General features: G+C 35.0%; 1 protein-coding gene across 1 annotated transcript in view; it reads right to left on the bottom strand.

The window, feature by feature from the left end:
* The window catches only part of LOC144956616 (adenylate cyclase type 3-like), a 72,335-nt gene extending 44,989 nt beyond the window's left edge, over positions 1-27,346 (bottom strand). Inside the window, exons 1-4 of the mRNA XM_078887235.1 lie at positions 26,978-27,346; positions 5,353-6,060; positions 2,917-3,158; positions 1-100 (exon numbers count right to left, since the gene is read on the bottom strand). The exon at positions 1-100 is cut by the window's left edge and continues 50 nt beyond it. Coding sequence (XP_078743361.1) covers positions 1-100; positions 2,917-3,158; positions 5,353-5,911 — 901 coding nt within the window. The 5' untranslated portion in view covers positions 5,912-6,060; positions 26,978-27,346. The remainder of the gene's footprint in view (positions 101-2,916; positions 3,159-5,352; positions 6,061-26,977) is intronic.
* Positions 27,347-27,500: the final 154 nt, after the last annotated feature.

Here is a 27,500-nt window from a genome sequence, read left to right as displayed (position 1 = left end):
TGGTCTCCAAGACGGATTTCCTCAACAGTCTATCCATGAACACACTCACCGACAGACCGATTATGATCGAGCCCAGGATCACAAAACTATTGGCTACGATCTGGAGGTACAAAATATATGTATATATATTATCAAATACGATTCAAAATGGTAATAGTTAGGTTTAGTATGAATCAGATACTAAATTATACACACAAACACACACACACACACACACACACACACACACACACACATAAACTTAGTCCTTCAGAGCTGTTTGACCCATGGAGCCGGAGTTGATCTTGGTTTCTGTAGCAGGAAACGGATAATAGCAAATGCTTGTTACCATTTGGAAAGGACGATAATCTATCAGAAAGTACTTTCTGCCAGATCTTAGAGACCCAGCTACCAAATCACCAATGCTAGGTGGATAGGGAGATCAGATGAATAAAAAATCTCAACTTAACCCGGGATCGATCTCGATCTCTTTGCGTGTGAAGCAAATGCTCTATCTACTGTGCTTTAGAGAGAGAGAGAGAGAGAGAGAGAGAGAGAGAGAGAGAGAGAGAGAGAGAGAGAGAGAGAGAGAGAGAGAGAGAGAGAGAGAGAGAGATAAAGAAAAGAGAGAAGAGTTTGCTGGCAAAACGTGTGCATTAAGAGAGAGAGAGAGAGAGAGAGAGAGAGAAAGAGATAGAGAGAGATATAGAGAGAGAAGGGGGGGGGGGTTGCTTGCAAAACGTGTGCAATATAATACAATCCTACTACAAACACATTGAGTGAGTCTACCTAGGACTATTCATTGAGTAGGTATTTTTACTCATCAAACAAACACATCAAAATCCATTGAATGTTTTCGAACAAACAGCAAACGCACTGAATGAACAATCTGTTGTTATCGATTTTCTCACCAGATTTAACGTTTGTTTGTCGATTTGACACAATGAGTGACTCACTCATTCACGTTGTATGTATTATACAAAATGTATTGTATAAAGCCCTTCAGGACCATTAGGCCTATAAGTGGGTCCGTTCGGATGTCAGATTTGCATATATGTTTGTTTGTTTTTAACCCTGTCCTTAACAGCCATAGGAAAATCGTCACATTCGTTACGATCCAACAAGCTTTTTTTATCATTCAGATTTCTTTTGTAAATCACACAATTTAAAGAAAAATGTTTTATTATAGCTATAAAACGTGACACTGTGTTATAGAGTTCATTTTACTCATCAATATTGAGTAAGAAAAAACTATACTTGTGTTTGGTGGGTGCGAAATTTTGGGGAAAATTCTGAAAATGGTAAGGAGAGGGTTAAGGGTTATACAGTGCTTGCAACACATTAAGGTCATATCAGTGCCTGTAAAAAGGAAGAAAATGGGATAGTAATAAGTTCTAGAATTACAATGAAAGCACTCAAGCAAAGGTAAGACAAAGGGGAATTGGTTTGTTTGTCGATTTGACACAATGAGTGACTCATTCACGTTGTATGTATTATACGAAATATATTGTATGAAGCCCTTCAGTGGAGCCATTAGACCCATAAGTGGGTTCGTTCGGATGTCAGATTTGCATATGTTTGTTTGTTTGTTTGTTTTTAAGGGTTTTACGGTGCTTGCAACACATTAAGGTCATATAAGCGCTAGTAAAAAGGAAGAAAATGGGATAGTAAAAAGTTCTAGAATTTCAATGAAAGCACTCGAGAAAAGGTAAGACAAAGGGGAATTGGTTCAAATAGGAAACCGACGTAGATTCCAAGAGCACACTTTCAAAGTACTTTGCATCGCATTAGGCCCACGGAGCCGGAGTTTATCCCGGTTTTTCTATAGCGTGAAAGGGACAATAGAAATTGCTTGCTACACTCTGGATAGGACGCTAGTCTATTGCAAGGTACTTCCCATCATCCATCTAACAGACAAGCTACCCAATCACTTTTGGGGGGATAGGGGGGGTCAGACAATATTACAATTTTTCGGACAAAGACAACGCTGTTAACGGCCAGGTACTCATTTTACACCTGAGTACGGTGAGAGAATGTGAGTAAAGAGCCTTTTCCAAGGACTCAACTATGCGCCGAGCGCGAGGCTCGAACCCGGGACTTTCCGATCCAAAAGCGAGTGTCATACCACTAGACCACAGTGCGGCACAAAAAGTCAAGGTATACATTATGCCGTGTACTTATTTGCAGGTCTGATAACCCAAACTGTTTGGGGCTCATTGTTGCAATGGAAATACTCTTAAACGGAAACTAATGTTCATTACAACAACGTTAGAATAGGCCCATAACTGAGATTCAAAACTCAGACCTGCTAATATGTGCACCTTGGCTAATGATCGGTCTTTTACCGGGTTAGATGAGTTGGCAGATTGGCTTTTACCTGCAAAAGAGGCATATTAATTCGTTTGGCTTAAGCGACACAATTTCAGGTTTGTAAAAAAATATTTTATGGAATAAATCAATATGGGTGAACTCGACATGCACTTATTTTCAGGTCTGATAACCCAATTCCTTATGGTCTCATTGTTGTAATGGAAAAATCATAAAATGACGCGAAGTATTGTCCATTACAACAATGTTAAAAACTAGGCGCATAAGTGGGTTCGGATGTCAGACCTGCATATATTTACACGTCGGGTGAACTCATTTAATTTTATATGTCCAATCGGAAGAATACGTTTGTTACAATAACAAGAACAACATAATCAACAACAACATGATGATGATGATGATGATGATGATGATGATGATGATGATGATGATGATGATGATGATGATGATGATGATGATGGGATTATGTATTTCTGTATTTTGTGTAACGTTTAATGGACAGTAAAATTGCGTGCTTCCCTTTGGATCGCAAAATACTTTCCACCATATTCCAAACAGATCCAGCTACTCTATTATAACAAAACTTAATTAATCCTGATATCAACTGACCTGTACAATTAGATTTTCATCTCCATCGTTCCTCAGCGCCGCCACAGTCGAATGACTGACAACCAATAGGATGCAAGCAATAATGGAACGCCACGCCCCGACGGGTAGCGTGACCTGAGTGGCAAAGGTCAAAAGGGAGATCCATGATAGGCCGTCTGAGGTCACGTGACGTGGAACAGTCGTAGTGGAGGCATAAAACATTTGGCACGTCAATAGGAACCATGCGAAAATGGCGATACATTCTGTAGATTGGAAGATGGGGAACCAAAAAAAAAAAAAAGGAGAAGAAAAAAATTAAGAATATTAACATGGTAAATCTATTTTTTTTTTTTCGTTAAAAACTTCACTACGCCTTTTTGGTTCATCTTTAATTGAGGTTTAATCGAGCTTTTTATATAGAGCAAAATCCACTAAAAGTGCTCAAAGCACTGTACAAGGAGTCCCTGGCCAACAGCAACACTTACCATTTAAGACGGGACATGACGCCTGTCAGACGATATTATAATTTTTTTCGGACAGAGACGACGCTGTTACGGCCAGGTACTCATTTTACACCTGAGTACGGTGAGAGAAAGTGAGTAAAAAAGCCTTTTCCAAGGACTGAACTATGCGCCGAGCGTGGCTCGAACAAAGGACCTTACGATCCGGAAGCGAGTGCCATACCACAAGACCACATAGACCTATTAGGCTTTAGAAGTAATGATTAAACAAGGCATTTAAAAAAACGAGTTTTTATATAAAGCACTACCCAATAAACACACTCAAAGTGGTTTACAAGAGGTCCCAAGCTAACAGTAACACTTAACATATAGGACGAAACAAAACGCCTGATAGGCGATATTATAATAATTTATTTATTTTGGACAGAGACTACGCTGTTAACGACCAGATATTTATTTGACCACCTGAGTACAGTGAGATAATGTGAGATTTTCCAGGGACTCAACTATGCCTTTAGCACGTATAATGGAAATTGCACTATTTAACCCTCTCCTTACCACCAATAGGAAAGTCGTCACATTTGTTACAATGCAACCAACAATTTTCTTATTCTGATTCCTTTTTGTTATAGTCATAGCTACAAAAACTCGACACTGTGTTGAAGAGCTCAATTTTTTGAACAAAGTATAGAATATAATACTAGTTGCTAATCTGTTTGAAAAATCTATTTTTGTGTTGGGTGAGCATGAAGTTTAGGGTAAAATTCTTAAAATAGTTGGTAAGGAGAGATTTAAATGCTCAATTTAGATTATTTTTTTTAAATACTGGAACGCTCTTGCTTCCCGAATCATTATTATGTGTACACAAAAGATTTTAACATTTCCAAGCGAAAATCATCAAACTACTTCGACCAAAACACAAAGAATGGCTGCCACATTCAACAACTCCCTCCGCCTGCCTTCGAATACAAATTCTCAGAATTGGATCCAATAGTATTATGTCACGTCGCCCAGCAACGGCGGCCATCGTTGTTCTAAACAAAGAAAATCGGTACTTTTTATTCTTCATGCTAGCTAAAACTTTTTCACATGATCAGAATGTGTAAAAGTCAAAACATGATCAGATTTATAATGGTTAATTTCCCTCTGGATACGCTTTTATGCTCTTCGAAGAAGTATTTCATAAGGGTGTCCGCCATTGTTCCGATAGTTTAGAGCCAGTTACTAAGTTACCATGCGTCATTACGAGGGAAGTGACGTTACGACTGTTGAAGCGAATTGGGCCGACTTCAAGCAGATGACTCGCTTTTGGATCGGTAGGTATCGGGTTGGATCCTTGGAAAAGGGTCTTTACTCACATTCTCTCACAGTACACAGGTGTAAAAAGAGTACCTAGTTGTTAACAACATGGTCTTTTCGAAAAAGATTGGAATGTTGCTTTACAAGCATATTGTCTCGTCCATTTTAATCGTTATTGTTAGCTTGGGATCGCTTTTAAGCGGCTTTGAGCACGTTTAGTGGACATTATTTTAAATTAAAAAAATTAAGCCCTTTCGCAACAGCACCATAAGATCCCGTCGCCTAGGCATTCCATGAAGGAATATAGATAATCCATCAAACAAGATGTCTGATGTCAACAGAAATCACCCATGTTGTCCACGTGAGCAAATTGAGGATTGATAATCTTGCCCAAGGGAAAAAAAACGAAAGTGCCTGAAGTGGGGCTCGAACCCGGGACATTCTAGATCAAAGTGCAATGCCTTAGCTACTCGGTCACTTCGCCCCAAAGTGGATATTGCGCTAAAAAAAATCCTTAATCGTAAATGTACGAAACGATTAAAATTGAGTTAGGAAATCTAAGTTGTATTTTTTAAAAAAAAGTTTTTAGAAAAGAAAAACAAAACAAAACAAAAACTTATTTCCTAGAATAAGTTAACTCCAAAAATACGAATAAAACTTTAAATTCGGTTTGGTTCCCAAAGCACTTATGACGTACCTTTTATCTTTTCATTGAAGTCAACCAATCGTTGGATTCCGTAGAATATAAACAACACAAAGGTCAAGGTCAAGAGAGTGATGAGTCTATACAACCTGTCATCGTTCCACGAATTATCCGGTATCGTGTCGAGAATGAATGACGTCACAGCGTGGACGGCGGACATAAAAACGACAACCAGCAGGAGGTGTCGCTGCTCTCGCCGGAAGTAAGCGCTGTATATCCGTTCCTCGCCGTGTTTGAATCGAATGAAAAGCACGTGGTCGGGGATATCTTCGCTCTTGGCATTGGACGCCGCAAGAGATTTCGTACTCTTTTTGTTACTGGCGTTGTTATCATTATTTTGGCTATTTTTATTACCGTTGATAAGGCCACTGCATCTGCTGCTGCTACCACCTCCACCATCTTGGATGCTTCCGATGTTTTGAAAGGTTGTAATGGAAGAATATTCCGGAGACCCTGGTGACCCATTTCCGGTAGTTGTGGTGGTGGAGATGTTGGTTGTGTTAGTTTCTGCCTCGTACACTTTTTGATTAGGGATGTCCCCGCATGCATTCATTATTTGAATTTTTGTTTCTTTATCTTTCTTGCAAAAGATTTTTGATCAAGGAATTCTATAAATCGTGTATAATAAGAATAATATTTTCCCAATGCGATTTCTTAACCAAAGGACGCGGTGCATCTTCACCGTTCAGTTATTTTCAAAACCTGTTGAAATAAAGGAAAAAAATGAAAGAGAAAAAAATCTTAAAGAGTTGTGAACAGGAATATAGATATTAATGATAGTAATTATTAAAATGATAATAATGATGATGAAGATGATGATGATGATGATGATGATGATGATGATGATGATGATGATGATGATGATGATGATGATGATGATCATAATAATAGTGTTAATAATAATAATAATAATAATAATAATAATAATAATAATAATAATAATAATAATAATAATAATGATAATAATAATAATGAAGAGGCTGATAATGGTGATGATGATAATGATGATGATGATGATGATGAAGATGATGATGATGATGATGATGATGATGGTGATGATGATGATGATGATGATGATGATGATGGTGATGATGATGATGATGATGATGATGATGATGATGATGATGATGATGACGATGATATTTATGATGATAGCGATGTCAGTCATAACGATAATCATAATGAATAATAATAATAATAATAATAATAATAATAATAATAATAATAATAATAATAATAATAATAATAATAATAATAATAATACTGATAATAATCAAAGTAGTAGTAGAAGAAAAAGAATAAGAAGAGAAGAAGAATTAGGAGGAGGAGGAGGAGGAGGAGGAGGAGGAGAAAAAGAAATGGGAGGAAGAGGAAAGGAGGAGGAGAGATGGGCGAGGGGGGAAAGAAGAGGACGGAGGAGGTCAAGGAGGAAGACAGGATGATAAGTTTGATAACAAAAGCATGAACAATAATATATCAAAAGTAATATCAGGAACATTAAAAGATATTTACAATACTAAACATAATGTTACTTTAGACAAGCTGTTGCTAAACTAACCCTTTTTGAATTGTCGTATGATGAGAATTTTTGTCATCTGTCAACACAGTCCTGTCGATTTTATTTTGATGTTTGAGGGATTAAAATTATAGACATATCTATGGGTAAATGAATAAAATATTATCTTAGTGATTGTACTGTAACATAGGCTTAAAAATCACTTTATATTTAGAAAGTCTCATCTTTCAGAGTCAATATTTATATTTATAGATAGTATGCGCTTGGCTAAAAAGCTTACAACATTGCCACCCGGAACTATAACGGACCAACACACAAAACTATGTGTAACCATGAACAATTATAGTCTGGTTAATACAGTTGAGTGAGAATTACACATAACGCGGATGGCAAAAAGCAATAATAAAGACCCGAGTGACGTCAACGTCATACTATCTATATTGCATGCAATGCATATTGTGTCCTTACAGCCATATTCTATGGGGCAGGTGTGATATAGATAACTGACAATATAATAATAATAATAATAATAATAATAATAATAATAATAATAATAATAATAATAATAATAATAATAATAATAATAATAATAATAATAAATAATAATAAGAAGAAGAAGAAGAAGAGAAGAAGAAGAAGAAGAAGAAGAAGAAGAATTATTATTATTATTATTATTATTATATTATTATTATTATTATTATTATTATTATTATTATTATTATTATTATTATTATTATTATTGTATTATTATTATTATTATTATTATATTATTATTATTGTTATTATTATTATTGTTATTATTATTATTATTATTATTATTATTATTATTATTATTATTATTATTATATTATTATTATTATTATGTTATTATTATTATTATTATTATTATTATTATTATTATTATTATTATTATTATTATTATTATTATTATTATTATATCCTGCCCCTTCCCCATGTTTGAATCGGATGTAAGGAACAATCTCGGGGGTATCCTCACTACTGTCATTGGAGGCTGCAACAGATTTCGATTTCGTACGATTTAAAAAAATAATAATTTAGTTGTTTACCTAGTGGCTTCGGTATCTTGAGGGGGAAAGTGGCGAAAACTAGGGAATTTCAAATGGTCGGCGCTGCACTGCGGCTGACGTCTGGGTTATCCCAGTCTTTCCTTTGAATTGACCCTAGACACAAATTTCCTCTATGGGATGAATAAAGGCAATTTAAAAAAAAATGTTATATACTATTTTGATATAGAAGAAGCAATAAATAGCATATTTTAAAATAATCATTATAGTTATATAGAACTCAATGCATTATAAAGTCTTTTACAACTTATTGGTTATGAATACTCTTCAACAGTCGTAAAGTCACTTCCTTCCTAATGACGCATGGTAACTTAGTAACACTGGCTCTAAAATATCGGCGCAATGGCGGACGCCGGTATGAAATATTTCTCCGGCGAGTATAAAAGCGTTTCCAGAGGAAAAAACAACATAAATTTGATAATGTTTTGACTTTTATACATTCTGATCACAAGGCATATGAAAAGGGAATGAAACGTTCTAGCCAGCATGATGAATAAAAAGTAATGATTTTCTTTGTTTAGAACCAAGATGGCCGCCGTTACCGGGCGGCGTGACATCAGACTACTGAATGCTATTATAAAATGATATTATTGTGAGGGGTATTCTGGGAGGATGTGTGCTCTTGTGGTACGACACTCGCTTTCGGACCGGAAGGTCCTGGGTTCCAACCTCGATCGGTGCATAGTTGAGTCCTTGGAAAAGACTCTTTAAACACACCCTCTCACCGTATTCTGGTGTAAAACGAGTACCTGGCCGTTAACAGCGTTGTCTCTGTCCGAAAAAATTGTAATATCGCCTAATAGGCGTCATGTCTCGTTCTACATGTTAAGTATTTCTGTTGGCCATATAGGTCTATAGACTATAGGTCACTTTATGCGGCTATGTGGTCTAGTGGTATGACACTCGCTTTCGGATCCGAAGGTCTTGGGTTCGAGCCTCGATCGGCACATTGTTGAGTTCTTGGAAAAGACTCTTTACTCACATTCTTTCACCGTACTCAAGTGTAAAATGAGTACATAGCCGTTAACAGCGTTGTCTCTGTCCGAAAAAAATGTAAGATCGCCTAATAGGCGTCATGTCTCGTTGTACATGTTAAGTATTGCTGTTGGCGAGGGACCCCTTGTAAGGCTGTTTTTTTTTTTTTGTTTTTTTTTTGCACGTGTAGTGGATATTGCATGCATTATATGAAATGCTCAATTTAGAATGTTGATGCAAAAAAATATATCTAGTCTATAGGTAATTGCCAATATAACTCATTCATTAAAATAGAATTTTCAATTAACAACATATCAAACCAGGTAAAATCAATGATTATTATTGAATTCGTTTATGTTTATCCCACATGAACAAAACCCACTAGCAAGCTCATGAGCTAAAAATAACTTTGAATTCATCTAAAGCTATCAAAGACTCCTGTTGTATTGATAGTTCGAAGTTGAGGTCACTCATGTCTTTGTTATTGTTTTTTGCCATCCACGTTTATGAGTAATTCTCACTAATCTGTATTAACCTGACTATAAATATTCATGGTTACACACAGTTTTGTGTGTTGGTCCGTTATACTTCCGGATGGCAATCGGCAATGTTATGAGCTTCTTAGCCAATTGCATCTATAGATAGAATGCGCTTGGCCAAGGAGTTCACAACATTGCCATCCGGAAGTATAACGGACCAACACACAAACACTGTGTAACCATGAACTTTTATAGTCTGGTTAATAAAGTTTAGTGAGAACAACTCACAAACGCGGATGGCAAAAACAATAACAAAGGCCTGAGTGACGTCATCTGCATACTATCTATACGTTGATGTTTTTTAAAAACTGGATAATTTGTGAACAATCGGCTCTACGCTGTATAGATAGTATGTGCTTGACTAAGATGCTCACAATATTGTCATCCGGAAGTATAACGGACCAACACACAAAAATATGTATAACCACGAACTTTTATAGTCTGATTAATAATACAGGCAAGTGCGAATTATTCATAAACGTGGATGGTAAAAAAAAACAATAACAAAGCCCCGAGTGACGTCAACTTCGTACTATCAATAAAGTCGGTGTTAAAAAATAAAGGTTACTGAATTTGATTTGAAATTAATCTATAGATAGATTGCGCTTGGCCAAGGAGTTCACAACATTGCCATCCGGAAGTATAACTGGCCAATACACACAACTGTGTGTAACCATGAACGTTTATAGTCTGGTTAATACAGTTTAGTGAGAACAACTCACAAACGCGGATGGCAAAAACAATAACAAAGGCCTGAGTGACGTCATCTGCATACTATCTATAGATAGTTCGAAGATGACGTCATTCTGGTCTTTGTATTGTTTTTTGCCGTCCGCGTTTATGAGTAGTTCTCACTAAACTGTATTAACCAGACTATAAACGTTCGTGGTTAGACAAGCGCATACTATCTATACATTTATCAAAATAATGAATGGCATGTACTGAGTTGCCAAGAGCTAAGATTTTGTGATAACAGTGATTGTGACATTAAATTTAATTTTCGACATAAATGCCTAGTCAATGGAACAATGGCGGGCGCTCTTATGAAATATTTCTCCGGCGGGCATAAAAGCGTATTCAGAGGATAATAAAACATTAATTTGATCATGATTTGACTTTTACACATTCTGATCACAAGGCATATGAAAAGTTCTAGCCAGCATAGAATAAAAAGTAATGATTTTCTCTGTTTAGAACCAAGATGGCCGCCGTTGTCATCAGACAACTGAATCCAATTACGGCTAGCTGTAAACTTGTATCAAAGTCCAAAGTTTAATCGACTGGTGTTTATTGGAGGATGCGTTTTTTTTGTTGTTTTTTTTTGCGAACTTTTTCAAAACGAGTTTTTCCAGAGTAGGTACTTGTTGTTTTTTTAAATTTTTACTGCGATGTACGAAATTCTCGTTTTGCTCAAGATTACGTGTAGCGAGAACTTGCTGCTTTTGTCTATCTATCAGTCGACGTGTGCACATTTGACAATTTGTGTCTAGGGTCTATTCAAAGGGAAGACTGGGATAACCCAGGCGTCAGCCGCAGTGCAGCTCCAACCATTTGCAATTCCCTATTTTTTGCCACTTTCCAAAGTAAGTTACCGAAGTCACTAGGTAAACAACTAAGAAGATGACCGAAAAACAGTCAGGGGCTTGATTTAACAGTGTTGTAATGGAAAATATTTAGCGTTGGTGGTTTGAGAGTATTTCCATTACAACAATTAGCCCATAATAACTTATGTTATCAGACTTTTATATAATTACACGTCGGTTTCTGTGAAAAAAAAATAATTGATTTTTGTGTTGTTTGGGTATGTATGAAGCTGTGTGGAAAATCCTAAAAATACCTGATAAGAAGGAGGTTAAAAGAAAGAAAGCATGTGGAAATTACCACAGCCACGTTCAAAATAATTGGTAAAGAAAAATCTATCAAATCACAAAGTACACACACTCAACAAAAAAAAAAAAAAAAAAAAAAAACAACAAAAAAAGGAAAAAAAAGCAAGAAAAAAGTAATCCTTTGCTTTATCATTGCTTTATCATTGCTTTATTTTAGTCTCGAAGCGTCTTCACTAATGGACAGTTGCCATGGGAACCGAATACATAGGACAGCTATTTCCATTTATGTCGTGTGAGCCATCAAAGTCTGGTAGAAAAATGTTATTAATTGTATTGGGGATAATGAATGAATTCTAGATCCTCGTAGATTCGAATACGTCAGGTCTGGAAATAATTATAATCGATTTTGTGAATAATTGTCTCAGAAAACAAAATAAATGAGTGGCTTTGTTGACACTCGCCTTCGGACCGGAAGGAGCAGGGTACGAGTCCCGTTGTTAGCAGCGTATAGTTGAGTCATCATGTCGGTTTGATTTAGAAATCTAAAATAGGGCATTTTATTGAAATGGATATATATATATATATATATTATAATATATATATATATATATATATATATACATATATATATATATATATATATATATATAATATATATATATGCCGACTGGTGAAATGGAGGACATGGAAACGATTGTTTCGGCTGAAAATACGTGAATGAATGTATCTATTATTATATACTCTAACCTAAATTATCGAGCACTCTCGTACCCACAAGTACCCACCAACAGTCATATATATATATATATATATATATATATATATATATATATATATATATATATACGTATATATATATATATATATATATTGCCATCCGGAAGTATAAGGGACCAACACCCAAAACTGTGTGTATCCATGAACGTTTATAGTCAGGTTAATACTGTTCAGTGAGCATTACTCATAAACGCGGATGGCAAAAAACAATAACAAAGACATGAGTGACGTCATTTTCGAACAATCTATAGCATGACCGTGGCCTTCGATTTCAGTATCAGGCTATAACATAACGATGGCTACGGCCTGACACCGAAATCCAAAAAGACTGGCATTATGACGTCAATATTTGGTTTGTGCACCGCCTAGTGAGTTGTCGTTAGTAGTTCTCATGGAAACAAGTGATTCCATTGGTTGAGCGATTGAATAAAACTCACGATTTGTTTTCTTTCGTGACCAAAGACCGGCATTTTGACGTCATTTTTATGTCAGTGTCAGGCTTTAAGTTAACGATGGCTACGGTTATAGACAGTATGCAGATGACGTCACTCAGTTCTTTGTTGTTGTTTTTTGACTCCGCTTTTATGAGTAATGCTCACTGAACTGTATTAACCTGACTATAAACGTTCATGGATACACACAGTTTTGTGTGTTGGTCCGATATTCTTCCGGATGGCAATGTTATGAGCTTCTTAGCCAAGCGCATATATCTATATTCATCGACGCTAAATATAGATAAGACCTAGAAGGGCGAGTTTATTCATTTGAAATGTGGAATTTTAGACGCATGGACGAAAAAGTTAGAAATTGGGGGTTATAATCTTGCCCAAGGAAAAAAAAACGAAAGTGCTCGAAGCTGGGCTCGAACCCGAGGCCTTCCGGATCACAGAGCAAGGCCTTAACAACTCGACCATTTCGCTTCCCTTATAAGAGTTAATGTCATTTTTAATTGTAGTTTAACTGTCGTTAGTTCTCATTTTGTAGGAGAGAGGCCCTTGTCTTTTGAAGAATATTAAATGCCTTTAAGGTCTTGTCCTCAGCCAGTGGACAATTCCATATGGTATATATATATATATATATATATATATATATATATATATATATATATATATATATATATATATATATATATATATTATTTAAAATATTTACCACAATGTTTGAGACAGTCTACATTAATGTTTCAGGCTTAATTTGCCATCGTCAGGACTGAGTTGTTTTGTTGACTGTTGTTGTTTCTTGAAGTGGTTCCGTATATCTCACTTTTCATGTTGAGTGTGGCTTCATGAGGTTGTTTGATTATAGTATATTTTTCTTCTAGGCATAAGCTACATTGTTTTGATGTTGGTGTGTATCTTGTTGCTTTAGATAAAATTTTCCATGAAATGTTGTGGTCTATTTTGTTGTCTTTTAATTTCCAAATATGTTCGCTGAGTTTTGTGGATGTTTTTTTGTTAGTGTTTCTAAATGTTGAGGTGTGGAGGTTGTATCTTGTTTTGAAATTATTTTCTGTTAGTCCTACATATTTTTCTTGCTTGTTTGTTTTAGTTTCTGTGACTGTGGCTTGGTAAATTAAACTTGATTCTAAGCATTGTTTGTTTAGCGGGCAGTGTTCTTTATTTCTGCAGTTGCATTTTCTGGTGGGTGGGTTTTGCTCTTGTCGGTGGTTTATTAATATTTTTTTGTTGTGGCTTGAGATTATTTGTTCTATGTTGCGCATAAAATTGTATCGCCTAACAGGCGTCATGTCCCGCCCTATATATTCAATGTTGCTGTTGGCCAGGGACCCTTTGTAAAGGGCATTGTGCACGTTTAGCTGATATTTCCTATTTAAAAGCTCAATTTTTTCTTTATATTCAAAGGGAAATTGGGACCCTTTGTATAGTTCTTTCTTTTACTTGTTGCTTTTATACTATGGATAGTTCGACGATGACGTCACTCAAATCTTTGTTATTGTTTTTTGCCATCCGCGTTTATGAGTACTTCTCACTAAACTGTATTTACCAGACTATAAGCCTTCAAGGTTACACACAGTTTTGTGTGTTGGCCAGTTTCACTTCCGGATGGCAATGTTGTGAACTTCTTAGCCAAGTGCATTCTATCCATAGTAAAATCGAGTTTCCCTTCAAAGAAATAATAAGGTGTATAATAATAGTACAATTACTGAATAGGCAAAAGGATAAAAGAAAATCAAAAAAAAAAAAAATAACAAACAACAAAAAGAAAAGAAGTAACTAAAAATAGATAGCAAAACAAAAAAACAAAAAAACAACAAACAAAAACAAAACAAACAACAACAAAAAAACAACAACGAAACAGTAAAACAAATACAAAAAGTGATAATAACGAAAAAAAATTAAAACAAAAACAAAAACAACAAACAAAAAAAAAAGATAATTATAAAAACAAATAGAACAAAAACAACAAAAAGCAAAACAAACAAACATAACAAATTTAAAAAAAAACCTTTGTCTGCACACGAGATCGATGATATTAGTTTATAGATAGATCGAAGATGACGTAACTAAGGTCATTGTTATTGTTTTGTTTTGTTTTTTGCCAATCGCGTTTATGAGAAACTCTCACTAAACTATATTAATCAGACTATAAACGTTCAAGGTTACATAAACATAGTTTTGTGTGTTGGTCCGTTATAATTCCGGATGGCAATGTTGTGAGCTTCTTAGCCTAGCGCATACTATCCATGTATTTGTATGAGAGGTGTTTGCTTGTTACCGACTTAACTCTCGGGGAAATGAATTCAAATTAAAACGGCGACAGTTTGCACAGACACAATACCCGATCGTTGTCAGCAGTCAGTGGTTTTCATGACTTCCAGCTGGGAAATCAACTCAATGACGTTTGAATATCAATGGTATAGATAGAATGCGCTTGGCCAAGGAGTTCACAACATTGCCATCCGGAAGTAAAACGGACCAACACACAAACTCTGTGTAACCATGAACTTTTATAGTCTGGTTAATACAGTTTACAAACGCGGATGGCAAAAACAATAACAAAGGCATGAGTGACGTCATCTTCGAACTATCTATAACATGGGGTGAAGTGTCATATAATATATATATATATTATAGTTATATATATTTACAGTTCACAAACACGGATGGCAAAAACAATAACAAAGGCATGAGTGACGTCATCTTCGAACTATCTATAACATGGGGTGAAGTGTCATATTATATATATATATATATATATATATATATATATATATATATATATATATATATATATATATATGAGTATTGGTGGGTACTTATTGGTACGAGAGTGCTCGATAATTTAGGTTAGATCATATAAAAATAAATAAATTCATTCACGTTTTTTCAACCGATACAACCGTTTCCATGTCCTCCATGTCACCAGTCGGGACATTAATATATTAATGAGAATTACTCATAAACGCGGATGGCAAAAAAAAAACCAAACAAACAAACAAAAAAATCCATGAAAGACCTGAGTGACTTCAACTTCGTTCTATCTATACGCATAACATCAATTGTATAGAAAGTATGCGTTTGGCTAAGCAGCTCATAACATTGCCATCCGGAAGTATAACGGACCAACACACAAACTCTGTGTAACCATGAACTTTTATAGTCTGGTTAATACAGTTTAGTGAGACCAACTCACAAACGCGGATGGCAAAAACAATAACAAAGTCCTGAGTGACGTCATCTGCATACTATCTACATATAGTTCGAAGATGACGTCACTCATATCATTGTTATTGTTTTTTGCCATCTGTGTTTATGAGTAATTATCACTAAACTGTACTATCCTGAATATCAACGATCATGGTTACACAAAGTTTTGTGTGTTGATCCGTTATACTTCCGGATGGCAATGTTGTAAACTCCTCAGCCAAGCGCATACTATCTATACGATGCACGGACCTAGTTTTCTCGACGGCCCATGAGCAATCAGTGCTCAAAGATGATTGCTGGGGATTTTGTACGATGTGCACAGCAGGTACCAAGGACACTGAATCGATTGAAAAATATATTGATGATATGCGCTGAGTTAAAATACTCACAGAATCTGCCAGCCGAAAATATTCGTACCAACTCACAAAACGATGTTGTAACCTTGAATATTAATAGATAGTATGCACTTGGACAAGAAGCTCACAACGTTGCCATCCGAAAGGATAACGGACCAACACACAAAACTATGAGTAACCTTAAACGTTTATCGTCTGGTTAATACAGTTTAGTGAGAATTACTCATAGACGCGGATGAAAAAAAACCCCAATAACAATGGATTGAGTGACGTCAACTTCATTCTATCTATATCGATTATGATTTGAAATGTCATGAAAACACATCACATGGCTTTGAACGTAGCCATCATAAAGTTATAGCCTGACACTGAAACTCAAAAAGACTGGCCTTTTGACGTCATTATTTGTTTTTTTGCACTGCCTAGTGAGTTGTTGTTAGTAGTGCTCATGGAAACAAGTGGTCGAACTATTGAATACAACTCACGATTTGTTTACTTTTGTGGCCAAAGACTGGCATTTTAACGTCGAGTTTTGGTCAGTGTCAGACTATAGATAGTATGCAGTTGACGTCACTCTGGTCTTTGTTTTTTGCCATCCGCGTTTGTGAGTAATTCTCACTGAACTGTATTAACCTGACTATAAACGTTCATGGTTACACACCATTTTGTGAGCTGGTCCGTTATACTTCCGGATGCAAGGTTATGAGCTTCTTCTTAGCCAAGCCCATACTATTTATAAGTTAACGATGGCTACGCTTTCAATCGATGAGTTATTATTAAATCTGATGAGTACTTAGTCAACCCGAAGATGGGGGCGGGGGGTTAAGAGTTTATGATTTGTTCAATTTTCTATGAAATTGATAATGCCCAGTAGTGGCCAGTATCTAATGTTTTCTTATGGCCCAATTCGACATAATATAGATAGTATGCGCTTGGCTTAGGAGTTCACAACATTGCCATCCGGAAGTATAACGGACCGACACGCAAAACTATGTGTAACCTTAAACGTTTATAGTCTGGTTAATACAGTTTAGTGAGAATTACTCATAAACGCGAATGGCAAAAAACAATAACAAAGACCTGAGTGACGTCATCTTCGAACTATCTATAGACTTTTCGTACACCTTGTAAATCATATTATGCCTATTACGTATTATTACAGGTGTTTTAAAGTTTTTTGACAGCCACCATGGTGGTTAATTCTCACTAAATCAAATTATATTATAGGTTTTTTTTTGTGTGTGTGTGTTTGTACAATTGATCGTATACGAAACAGGTTGTTTATTTTACATAGACACATAAAATCACTATTTTGTTGTTGATTTATTTTTTTAATTGTTAAAAATCGGCTTGAGTTCTGAGCATCTGGCGTAGATAGACAATCTGCAGAAAAATGATTTTCAGAAGAAAAATAAATGTTTTAAAGTTTATTAAACGTCATGTAAAAGTTTACAGGGCCCTAGGTGAAATATTAATATTTATATCTAGTGCAAGTTTGATTTTACAATTTTGTGAAAGTGTGCAATGAACATAAAGTAGTCCCTCTGAGCCATTAAGCCCACGAGGCCGAAGTTTATCCCGGTATTTATAGCGTGAAATGGATAATAGTATAATTGATGACTACCCTTTAGATAGGACGCTCATCTGTCGTAAACTATTTTCAGTCAGATCTAACAAAACCAGCTATCCAATCACTGCTGGGTAGACGACGGGGGGTGGAAAAAAAAATCAACTTCACCAGGGATCAACATCAGTCCTTTTACATGAGAAGTGAGTTGTTTACCAATAATGTTCAACAGCCGTGATGTCACTTCCCTTGTAACGACGCACAGTAACTTAGTAACTGGTTTTAAACTATAGGAACAATGGCGGACGCCCTTATGAAATACTTCTCCGACGAGCATTATAGTGTATCCAGAGGAGAAAAAACCCCATTATAAATCTGATCATGTTTTGACTTTTATACATTCTGATCACATAACATGTGAAAAAGTACTCGCCAGCCAGCATGAAGAATAAAAAGAAACGATTTTCGTTGTTAAAAGCCAAGCTGCTCGTCGCGTTGCTGGGCGGACGTGACATCAGACCATTGAATCCAATTGAGCTATAGATAGTATGCGCTTGGCTAAGAAGTTCACAACATTGCCATCCGGAACTATAACGGACCAACACACAAAACTATGTGTAACCATGAACATTTATAGTCTGGTCAATACAGTTTAGTGAGAAGTTCTCATAAATGCGGAGGGCAAAAAGCAATAACAAAGACCTGAGTGACGTCATCTTCGTTCTATCTATAGGCACCCCATTTAGAAATGAACAAACTATGATATCATTGGTGAATCCTTTATTTTCATTGAAAGTTCCTAAACGTTGCTGTTAGTAGCCATATCATGTCAAATCTCAGAAGTATTTCCGGGAACATGTTGATTACTTCCCCTGGGGGCCTCACATATTATTATCATAGTCATCCTGCCTTGTTTTGATTTCTATGATTCTCCATATATAAATATACTACACACACATATATACCACACACACAACATACACACCCACCCACATACACCGTTTATACATATATATATATATATATATATATATATATATATATATATATATATATATATATATATATATATAACACACACACATATATCTTTCAGCCAAATCTCCACAATCTATAGCATACACGAATAAATTAAAATGTATAGTGAAGCACTACACGTATCCAGCCAGACTTTGTGGACACCGTGTATATTTCTTAGTTTTGTTAAGAAATACGAACACACACAGACACACCCACGTCTATCTATCTATCTATCTATCTATCTATCTATCTATCTATCTATCTATCTATCTATCTATCTATCTATCTATCTATCTATCTATCTATCTATCTATCTATCTATCTATCTATCTATCTATCTATCTATCTATCTATCTATCCCTCTATCAATCACTCAATCTATCTATGTCTATCTATCTATCTATCTATCTATCTATCTATCTATCTATTATATATATATATATATATATATATATATATATATATATATATATATATGTCTGTCTATCTATCGATCAATCTATCTATCTATCCATCTATCTATCTATCTATCTATCTATCTATCTATCTGTCTGTTATCTATCTCTCTATCTATCTATCTATCTATCTATCTATTTATCTATCGATCTGTCTGCCTTTCTCCACCCATTCCCCTCTCTCTCTCTCTCTCTCTCTCTCTCTCTCTCCTCTCTCTCTCTCTCTCTCCCTCTCTCTCTCCATCTCCATCTCTCCCACCTCTCCTCTTTCCCTCCCTCCCATCCCCCCTCCTTAGAGACACAGACGAATCATATGGAATCATTTAGAATCATCTAGAAAGGCGACTCGCCTTATCAGTCAGTTCCTCCGAGCCTAGTACACAACTGACTTATCGATCCATTGAATACGGACACCGATTCACCTGGTTTTTGCCATGGTTATCATCTGCCTGACGATGTCACAGGGAAATGAGTGGGAATCCCCTTTATTGATGCTATGCGTTTAGGTAAAATATTCACAACATCCAGCATCCGGTTAAAACGTACCAACACGTAATAAATACGGTGCGTATCCTCCGAAGTTTTTTTTATAGTCTGATCGAGCACAATAAATCATCAAAATGGCTGTCGAAAAACATGAACGAAGAGTTTGAGTAACGTCCATTTTGTCTCGTTTATACAATAGGCTTCAACGGTCATGACGTCACTTCCCTCGTGATGACGCATAGTAACTTAGAAACTGGTTCTAAACTATCGGAACAATGGCGAATACCCTTATGAAATACTTCTCCGACGAGCATAAAAGTGTATCCAGAGGAAAAAAATCCATTATAAATGTGATCATGTTTTGACTTTTATACATTCTGATCACATGACATGTGATAAAGTTCTAGCCAGCATGAAGAATAAAAAAAGTACCGATTTTCTTTGTTTAGAACCAAGCTGCTCGTTGCTGGGCGGACGTGACATCAGACTATTGAATCCTATTCATGAGAGTCAGTCAGCTCTTTTTTTTTAAAAAAATAAAATGTGCTGGGGATCAACATTGTTCCGTACTGTCAGTGTTAATTTTTTTTATAATTGAGCACAGAATTACTGGCAATTTTTTTAAAAAGTGTAAAACTATTTTAACAGACTAATATATGTGACCCTCCGTCTAAAAACGGTATTATGTCGGGAAGATTCAGATCCCAAAAAGTGAATTTAGAGACATAATGATGAGAAATTTTTGTAAAGCAAGAAATAGTATTTATACTCCATCATGACGTAGAGAAATTAAACCGAAGTTTGATGTTTGTGGCAATGAATTAAATTTCCCTAACCGAGTGTATCCCGACATAATACCGCTTTGAGACGGCGGGTCACATATGAGTAACTTCCAAACCTTTTTTTTTTCAATAAAGGCGCTAATCTATTACTAGTTGACTCAATTAAATACGAAGACTGTCTGCTAGATCGGAATAGTCAGTTCTTAATTTGACTATGGCTTTCATTGCGAGTATCATTTATTTTACACAATTCTAGCACATCTACAACAAAAAAAAGGATGACAAAATTGGATTCACTAGTCTGATGTCACGTCGCCCAGCAACGGCGAGCAGTCTTGTTCTAAACAAAGAAAATCGGTACTTTTTATTCTTCATGCTGGCTAGAACTTTTTATATGTCATGTGATCAGAATGTGTAAAAGTCAAAACATGATCATATTTATAATGTTTTTCTCCTCTGGATACACTTTTATGCTCGTCGGAGAAATATTTCATAAGGACGTCCTCCATTGTTCCGATAGTTTAGGGCCAGTTACTAAGTTACCATGCAGCATTACGAGGGAAGTGACGTCATGACTGTTGAATGGTATTTATTGTAAATCTCCCTTGATACTATCAAGTAATGATATTCTCAACCGCATAAAAGGCTGACGTAATTTTAAACATCCCTTGATACCATTGAGTAATAATAATCTATCTAATCTATTTTTTATTCCATGGTTGGGGGCAACGTATACATATCTGCAGGTCTGACATCCAAACCCAAAATTATGGGCGTAGTTTAAAATTGTTGTAATAGACAATACTTTGCAGCAATGAACCCATAATGTGTGAATTTGGTTATCAGACCTGCAAATAAGTGCACGTCGGTTGAAGGAGGTCTCTATCGGTCCGCAAATCCGATGTTAAATTTTTATAATCGAGCACAGAATACCGTCAAATCTAAAAATAATAAAACTATTTTTTACGGATTGATATAGATAGTTCGAAGTTGACGTCACTCAGGTCTCTGTTATTGTTTTCTTTTTTTTTCTTCTTCTTTTTTTTTTTTGCCATCCGCGTTTATAAGTAATTCTCACTAAACTGCATTATCCAGACTATAAAGGTTCAAGGTTACACATAGTTTTGTATTTTGGTCGTTATACTTTCGGATGGCAATGTTGTGAGCTTCTTAGCCAAGCGCATACTATCTATACGAGTAATTAGCCGACCTTTCTTAAATAAATACCCGTTGACTAAAGAAAAGTATTCGTCTCGATATTATGTTGATTTCCACAATGCTGTAGTATAGATAGTATAGCTTGGCTAAGAATCTCACACCATTGCCATCCGGAAGTATAACGGGACCAACACACAAAACAACGTGTAACTTTGAACGATTATAGACAGAATGAAGTTGACCGCACTCGTGGTTGTGTTATTGTTTAGTGGTTGTTTTATTTTTTGTTTTTTTTTTTTGGTTTTTTTTGCCATCCGGGGTCATGAGTAATTCTCACTAAAGTGTATTAACTAGACATAAAAAAAAAACAACCAAAGAAAAATTTTAAATATTGATCTTTTATAAAGCGCAATTTCTACTAAACGTGCTCAAACACTTCACAAAGGGTCCCTTACCAACAGCAACAAGTAACATGTAGAACTAAACACGACGCCTGTTAGGCGTCATTGCATTTTTTTTCCGACAGAGACAACGCTGTTAACAGGCAGATACTCATTTTAAACCTATGGTGAGAAAATGTGAGTCAAGAGCCTTTTCCAAATATACGCCGAGCCGAGAAGAGGCTCGAACACCAGGACCTTCCGGTCCGAAAGTGAGAGTCATACGACAAGAACATATAGCCGAATTAAATCATATTCATAGATAAAATACTCACAACATCAGCCAGCCGGATATAGCGTACCAACACACAAAATTATATATGTGTAAACTCGAACGTTCAAATATGGAACGAAATTGACGACACTCAGTTCTTTGTTATTGATTTTAGCAGGCCATATTTATGAGTAGTTCTCATCAAATCAGAACGAAGATGACGTCACTCAGGCCTTTGTTATTGTTTTTGCCATCCGCGTTGTGAGTTGTTCTCACTAAACTGTATTAACCAGACTATAAAAATTCATGGTTACACAGAGTTTGTGTGTGTTGGTCCGTTATACTTCCGGATGGCAATGTTGTGAACTCCTTGGCCAAGCGCATTCTATCTATAAACGTTTAAGGTTACATTCAGTTTTGTGTGTTGAAACGTTATTTCCGGCTGGCGAACGTTGTGAGCTTTTTGGCTAAACACACAGCATCAATAGTCTGATTGATATAACTTTGTGAGAATTAATGATTAAAATAGCTGTCAAAATATAATTTTATAAAGAGCTGAGTTACGTGAATTGCGTTCAAATCTACTCACCTAGTCAGTCCCGACGTTGAAAGGTTGAGAGGTGATAATCGATAAAATGTTTTATTGATGCACTTTGGTCATAAAAGGGGATTTAAAACGTTTCACAGCTTGGTAGTAAACACGGATTAGAGCCTAAGAGCTCATATTAGGGAGCAGCGTGACTCAACGGTACGGTTTTTGCTTCGTACCCGAAAGGTACCGAGTTTGATCAACCGTCGCTTCGTCGTGTGCGGCCTTGAGCAAGTCACCTCGCCCTAGTTCAATTTGAGGCGCGGCGATGCATTGCGGCTGACGCTTGGTTTATTCCAGTCTTCCCTTGGAATAGACCCCACAGACAAATTACCGATATGGGATGAATAAAGAGAATTATTATTATTATTATTATATTATTATTATTATTATTATTATTATTATTATTAATTATTATTATTATTATTATAATTATAATTATATATCATCATCATATATTATTATTATTATTATTATTATTATTATTATTATTATTATTATTATTATTACTATTATTATTATTATTATTATTATTATTATTATTATTATTATTATTATTATTATTGGTAGTAGTAGTGTAGTAGTAGTAGTTAGTAGTATAGTAGTAGAAGTAGTAGTAGTAGTAGTAATAATAATAATAATAATAATACACATTTATATAGCGCTCATTCTCGTGTAAAACACAAGCTCTGGGCACTTTACAATATAAATATCAATTTTAAGTGAAAAAAATAAAAAAATAAAATAATAACAACAATAACAATTCATAGCCAAATCAAGGATTCATATAGAGTCAAGAAAAACAAATACAGTAAAAATGTGTCTTGAGATTCTTTTTAAAAGTAGGTAAAGACTTGCACTCCCTCAGACCACGTGGTAGTTCATTCCAAATCTTGGGGCCGAAACAAGCAAACGATCTATCACCAAATTTTGTTCTTGATCTTTTTTCCGAAATTTTCGTTTGGTCATTACATGATCTTAAAGTGTAATTTTCAAATTTACACATGACCACGTGATCTGTGAGGTATGCCGGTGCTATACCAGCCAAACACTTATAAACAAGACACGCTGCTTTGTAATATGTGCGCTTTTCAATGGGCAACCAGTGGAGAGAGGCCAACAAAGGGGTAGTAGTAGTAGTAGTAGTAGTAGTAGTAGTAGTAGTAGTAGTAGTAGTAGTAGTAGTAGTAGTAGTAGTAGTAGTAGTAGTATAGTAGTAGTAGTAGTAGTAGTAGTAGTAGTAGTAGTAGTAGTAGTAGTAGTAATAGTTGTAGTAATACCATAATCGTAATGGAGGAAATTGATCTGACTCAAACTCAAGTCTCAGTGTTGAATTGGTGAATGAGAGCTTATCGATAAAATGATTGATTTAGTGGTACATTTTGATCATCAAAAGAGAATTAAAATGTCTTACAGCTAGTATTAAACTTCGGATTAGCGCCAATTATTATTATTATTACTATTATTATTATTAATTATTATTATTATTATTATTATTATTATTATTATTATTATTATTATTATTATTATTACTATTATTATTATTACTATTATTATTATTATTATTATTATTATTATTATTATTATTGTTATTATTATTATTATTATATTATTATATATATATATTATTATTATTATTATTATTATTATTATTATTATTATTATTATTATTATTATTATTATTATTATTATTATTATTTATCAACATGAAATCAATAGTTGTGTCATGAGCTGGGGATTACAGTTAATCATTATTGAGTCACTGGCAAAGCTTTCTTAAGTACTTGACTGTTACCCGAAGCAATCTGCCATACAGATCTAGAGAATTACTCACAATTTTAACACAGACGATTGAAAACAACAACAAACTCACACACACACACACAAACACACACACGCACACACAAAATCGTGTCGTCAGACGTCACGATGTAATTCCCTCCATCAGTGAGTTAAAATATCGTGAAAAATACTCACAAAATGTGAATTTAGTCGCTGGTAGACTTCGTTTACTTTTTACTTGAAACTAGGATTTGCAATTTGACGTCATTTTAAGATTGACATCACTCAGCTCTTTGTTATTTATTTTGTAGCCAGCCATGTCTGTGAGTAGTTATCACGAAATTCTATCAATCAGACGATAAACGTTCAATGTTACACAATGATAATATGTATGTTGCTACGTTATATCTGGTTGGCAGGTGTTGTGAGTTTGATTGTTTTTGGAGTTTTCATGGCGCTTGGGATACTATTTGGCCGTTCAGCACAAGGGAAAAGAAAGATATTATTATATTATGATCTCTCTCTCTCTCTCTCCTCTCTCTCTCTCTCCTCTCTCTCTCTCTCTCTCTCTCTCTCTCCCTCTGAAACCCAATACAATTCAATAGTCTGATGTCACGCCGCCTGGCAACGGCCTAAACAAAGAAAATCATTACGTTTTATTTTTCATGCTGGCTAGAATTTTTCATATGTCTTGTGATCAGAATGTGTAAAAGTCAAAACATGATCAAATTTATGTGTTTTCCCCCTCTGGATACGCTTTATACCCTCCGGTATAATATTTCATACGGGCGTCCGCCATTGTTCCGATAGTTTAGAGCCAGTGTTACTAAGTTACCATGCGTCATTAGGAAGGAAGTGACGTTACGACTATTGAATCCTATATAAGACAGGACTTTTGACGTCATTATTTGGTTTTTGCATCGCCTAGTGAGTTGTCGTTAGTAGTGCGCATGGAAACAAGTGATTCCATTGGTTGAACTATTGAATACAACTCACGATTTGTTTTCTTTTGTGGCTTAACACGGGCATTTTGACGTCATTATTTGGTCAGTGTCAGGCAAAAAGTTAACGATGGCTACGGTGTCAGTCTGTAAGATAACGATGGCCACGGTGTCAGGCTGTAAGATAACGATGGCTACGGTGTCAGGCTATAGATAGTATGCAGATGACGTCACTCAGGCCTTTGTTATTGTTTTTGCCATCCGCGTTTGTGAGTTGTTCTCACTAAACTGTATTAACCAGACTATAAAAGTTCATGGTTACACAGAGTTTGTGTGTTGGTCCGTTATACTTCCGGATGGCAATGTTGTGAACTCCTTGGCCAAGCGCATTCTATCTAATTACGTGTAACGATTAGTATACGGTGTCAGTCTGTAAGATTAGCGATAGCTACGGTGTCAGGCTGTAAGTTAACGATGGCTATGGTGTCAGGCTGGAAGTTAACGATGGCTACGGTGTCAGGCTGTAAGTTAACGATGGCTACGGTGTCAGACTGTAAGTTAACGATGGCTACGGTGTCAGACTGTAAGTTAACGATGGCTACGGTGTCAGACTGTAAGTTAACGATGGCTACGGTCAGAGGCAATGGTATAAAACGGCCATATATTAATTTTACACATACTAGACTATGGAGGATAATTTTCAAGATCTCAACTTGGCACGACCTAAGATGTGAACCGAACCAGGGACCTAGAGGTTAGGAGGTCATTGGATCATCACAAGACCCCATAGCCATGCAGAGTAGATCATCAAAAACACATTTGTTTTAAGACATCGCATGAAATCTTATTGAAAAATGAAATCAAAACAGAAAAACAACAAAAACATTAATTGCGTTGATGATGAAGATTATAAATAAAGACTGACTAATGACACCAATGATGATGATGATGATGATGATGATGATGATGATGATTCTGATCGTGATGATGATGATGACAATAGTAGTAATAAAGTAGTAATAATAATAATAATAATATAATAATAATAATAATAATAATAATAATAATAAAAATAAAGATAATGATAATAATAATACTAATACTAATAATAATGATAATAATAATAATAATAATAATAATAATAATAATAATAATAATAATAATAATAATAATAATAATAATAATAATAATAATAATATAATTATTATCATTATTTTTATTATTATTATTATTATTATTATTATTATTATATTAATTATTATTATTATTATTATTATTATTAGTATTATTTAACATTATCATTATCTTTATTATTATTATTATTATTATTATTATTGTTATTATTATTATTATTATTATTATTATTATTATTATTATTATTATTATTACAATTATATACATTTTAATATCAACATCTACAAGTTAAATTATGTTTCTTACCTAACTCTGCTGTTTCCTCTCCGTCCACATTGATAATTCAACTCTCGAAACCCCAGAAAGAGAATGTGATAATCACCATAATAAATACTCCAGCAGCCGATTGAACATAATTTATATACCATTCTTCTTTAAATAAAAACATAACATTGACACCGCTACCATGTCATATAGTTTTATAATTTTTAACTGGATAGACTTTTATGCTCGTCGGAGAACTCTAACACGGGAGATTTACAATTCCGTCATCCTTTCTTGTTGTTGTTGCAGCAGAAATGCTTGACTTGTGTAGAATAAATTGCAAGTATGTTGCACGTATCTCGAAGCTTTCAAAAACAAATCTAGAAAGAACTACACACTATCTACACATCCTTTTATCATAAAATAATTAATTATTTAACTCATGACATCCAAAAATATCGCAAGTTAGCTAGTAACTCTGATAACTCACTCAACCCCAACACCGACTATATCCGTAGTTTACCCGCCTTACTTTTACCCCGTGCCTATTTATTCCAATTTTCTG

The sequence above is a fragment of the Berghia stephanieae genome, chromosome 11 (genome assembly GCF_034508935.2).
Source record: "Berghia stephanieae isolate SIO BIC M18660-M18661 chromosome 11, UCSD_Bste_1.3, whole genome shotgun sequence".
Lineage (NCBI taxonomy): Eukaryota > Metazoa > Mollusca > Gastropoda > Nudibranchia > Aeolidiidae > Berghia > Berghia stephanieae.
This window is presented reverse-complemented; position numbering and strand designations above follow the sequence as displayed.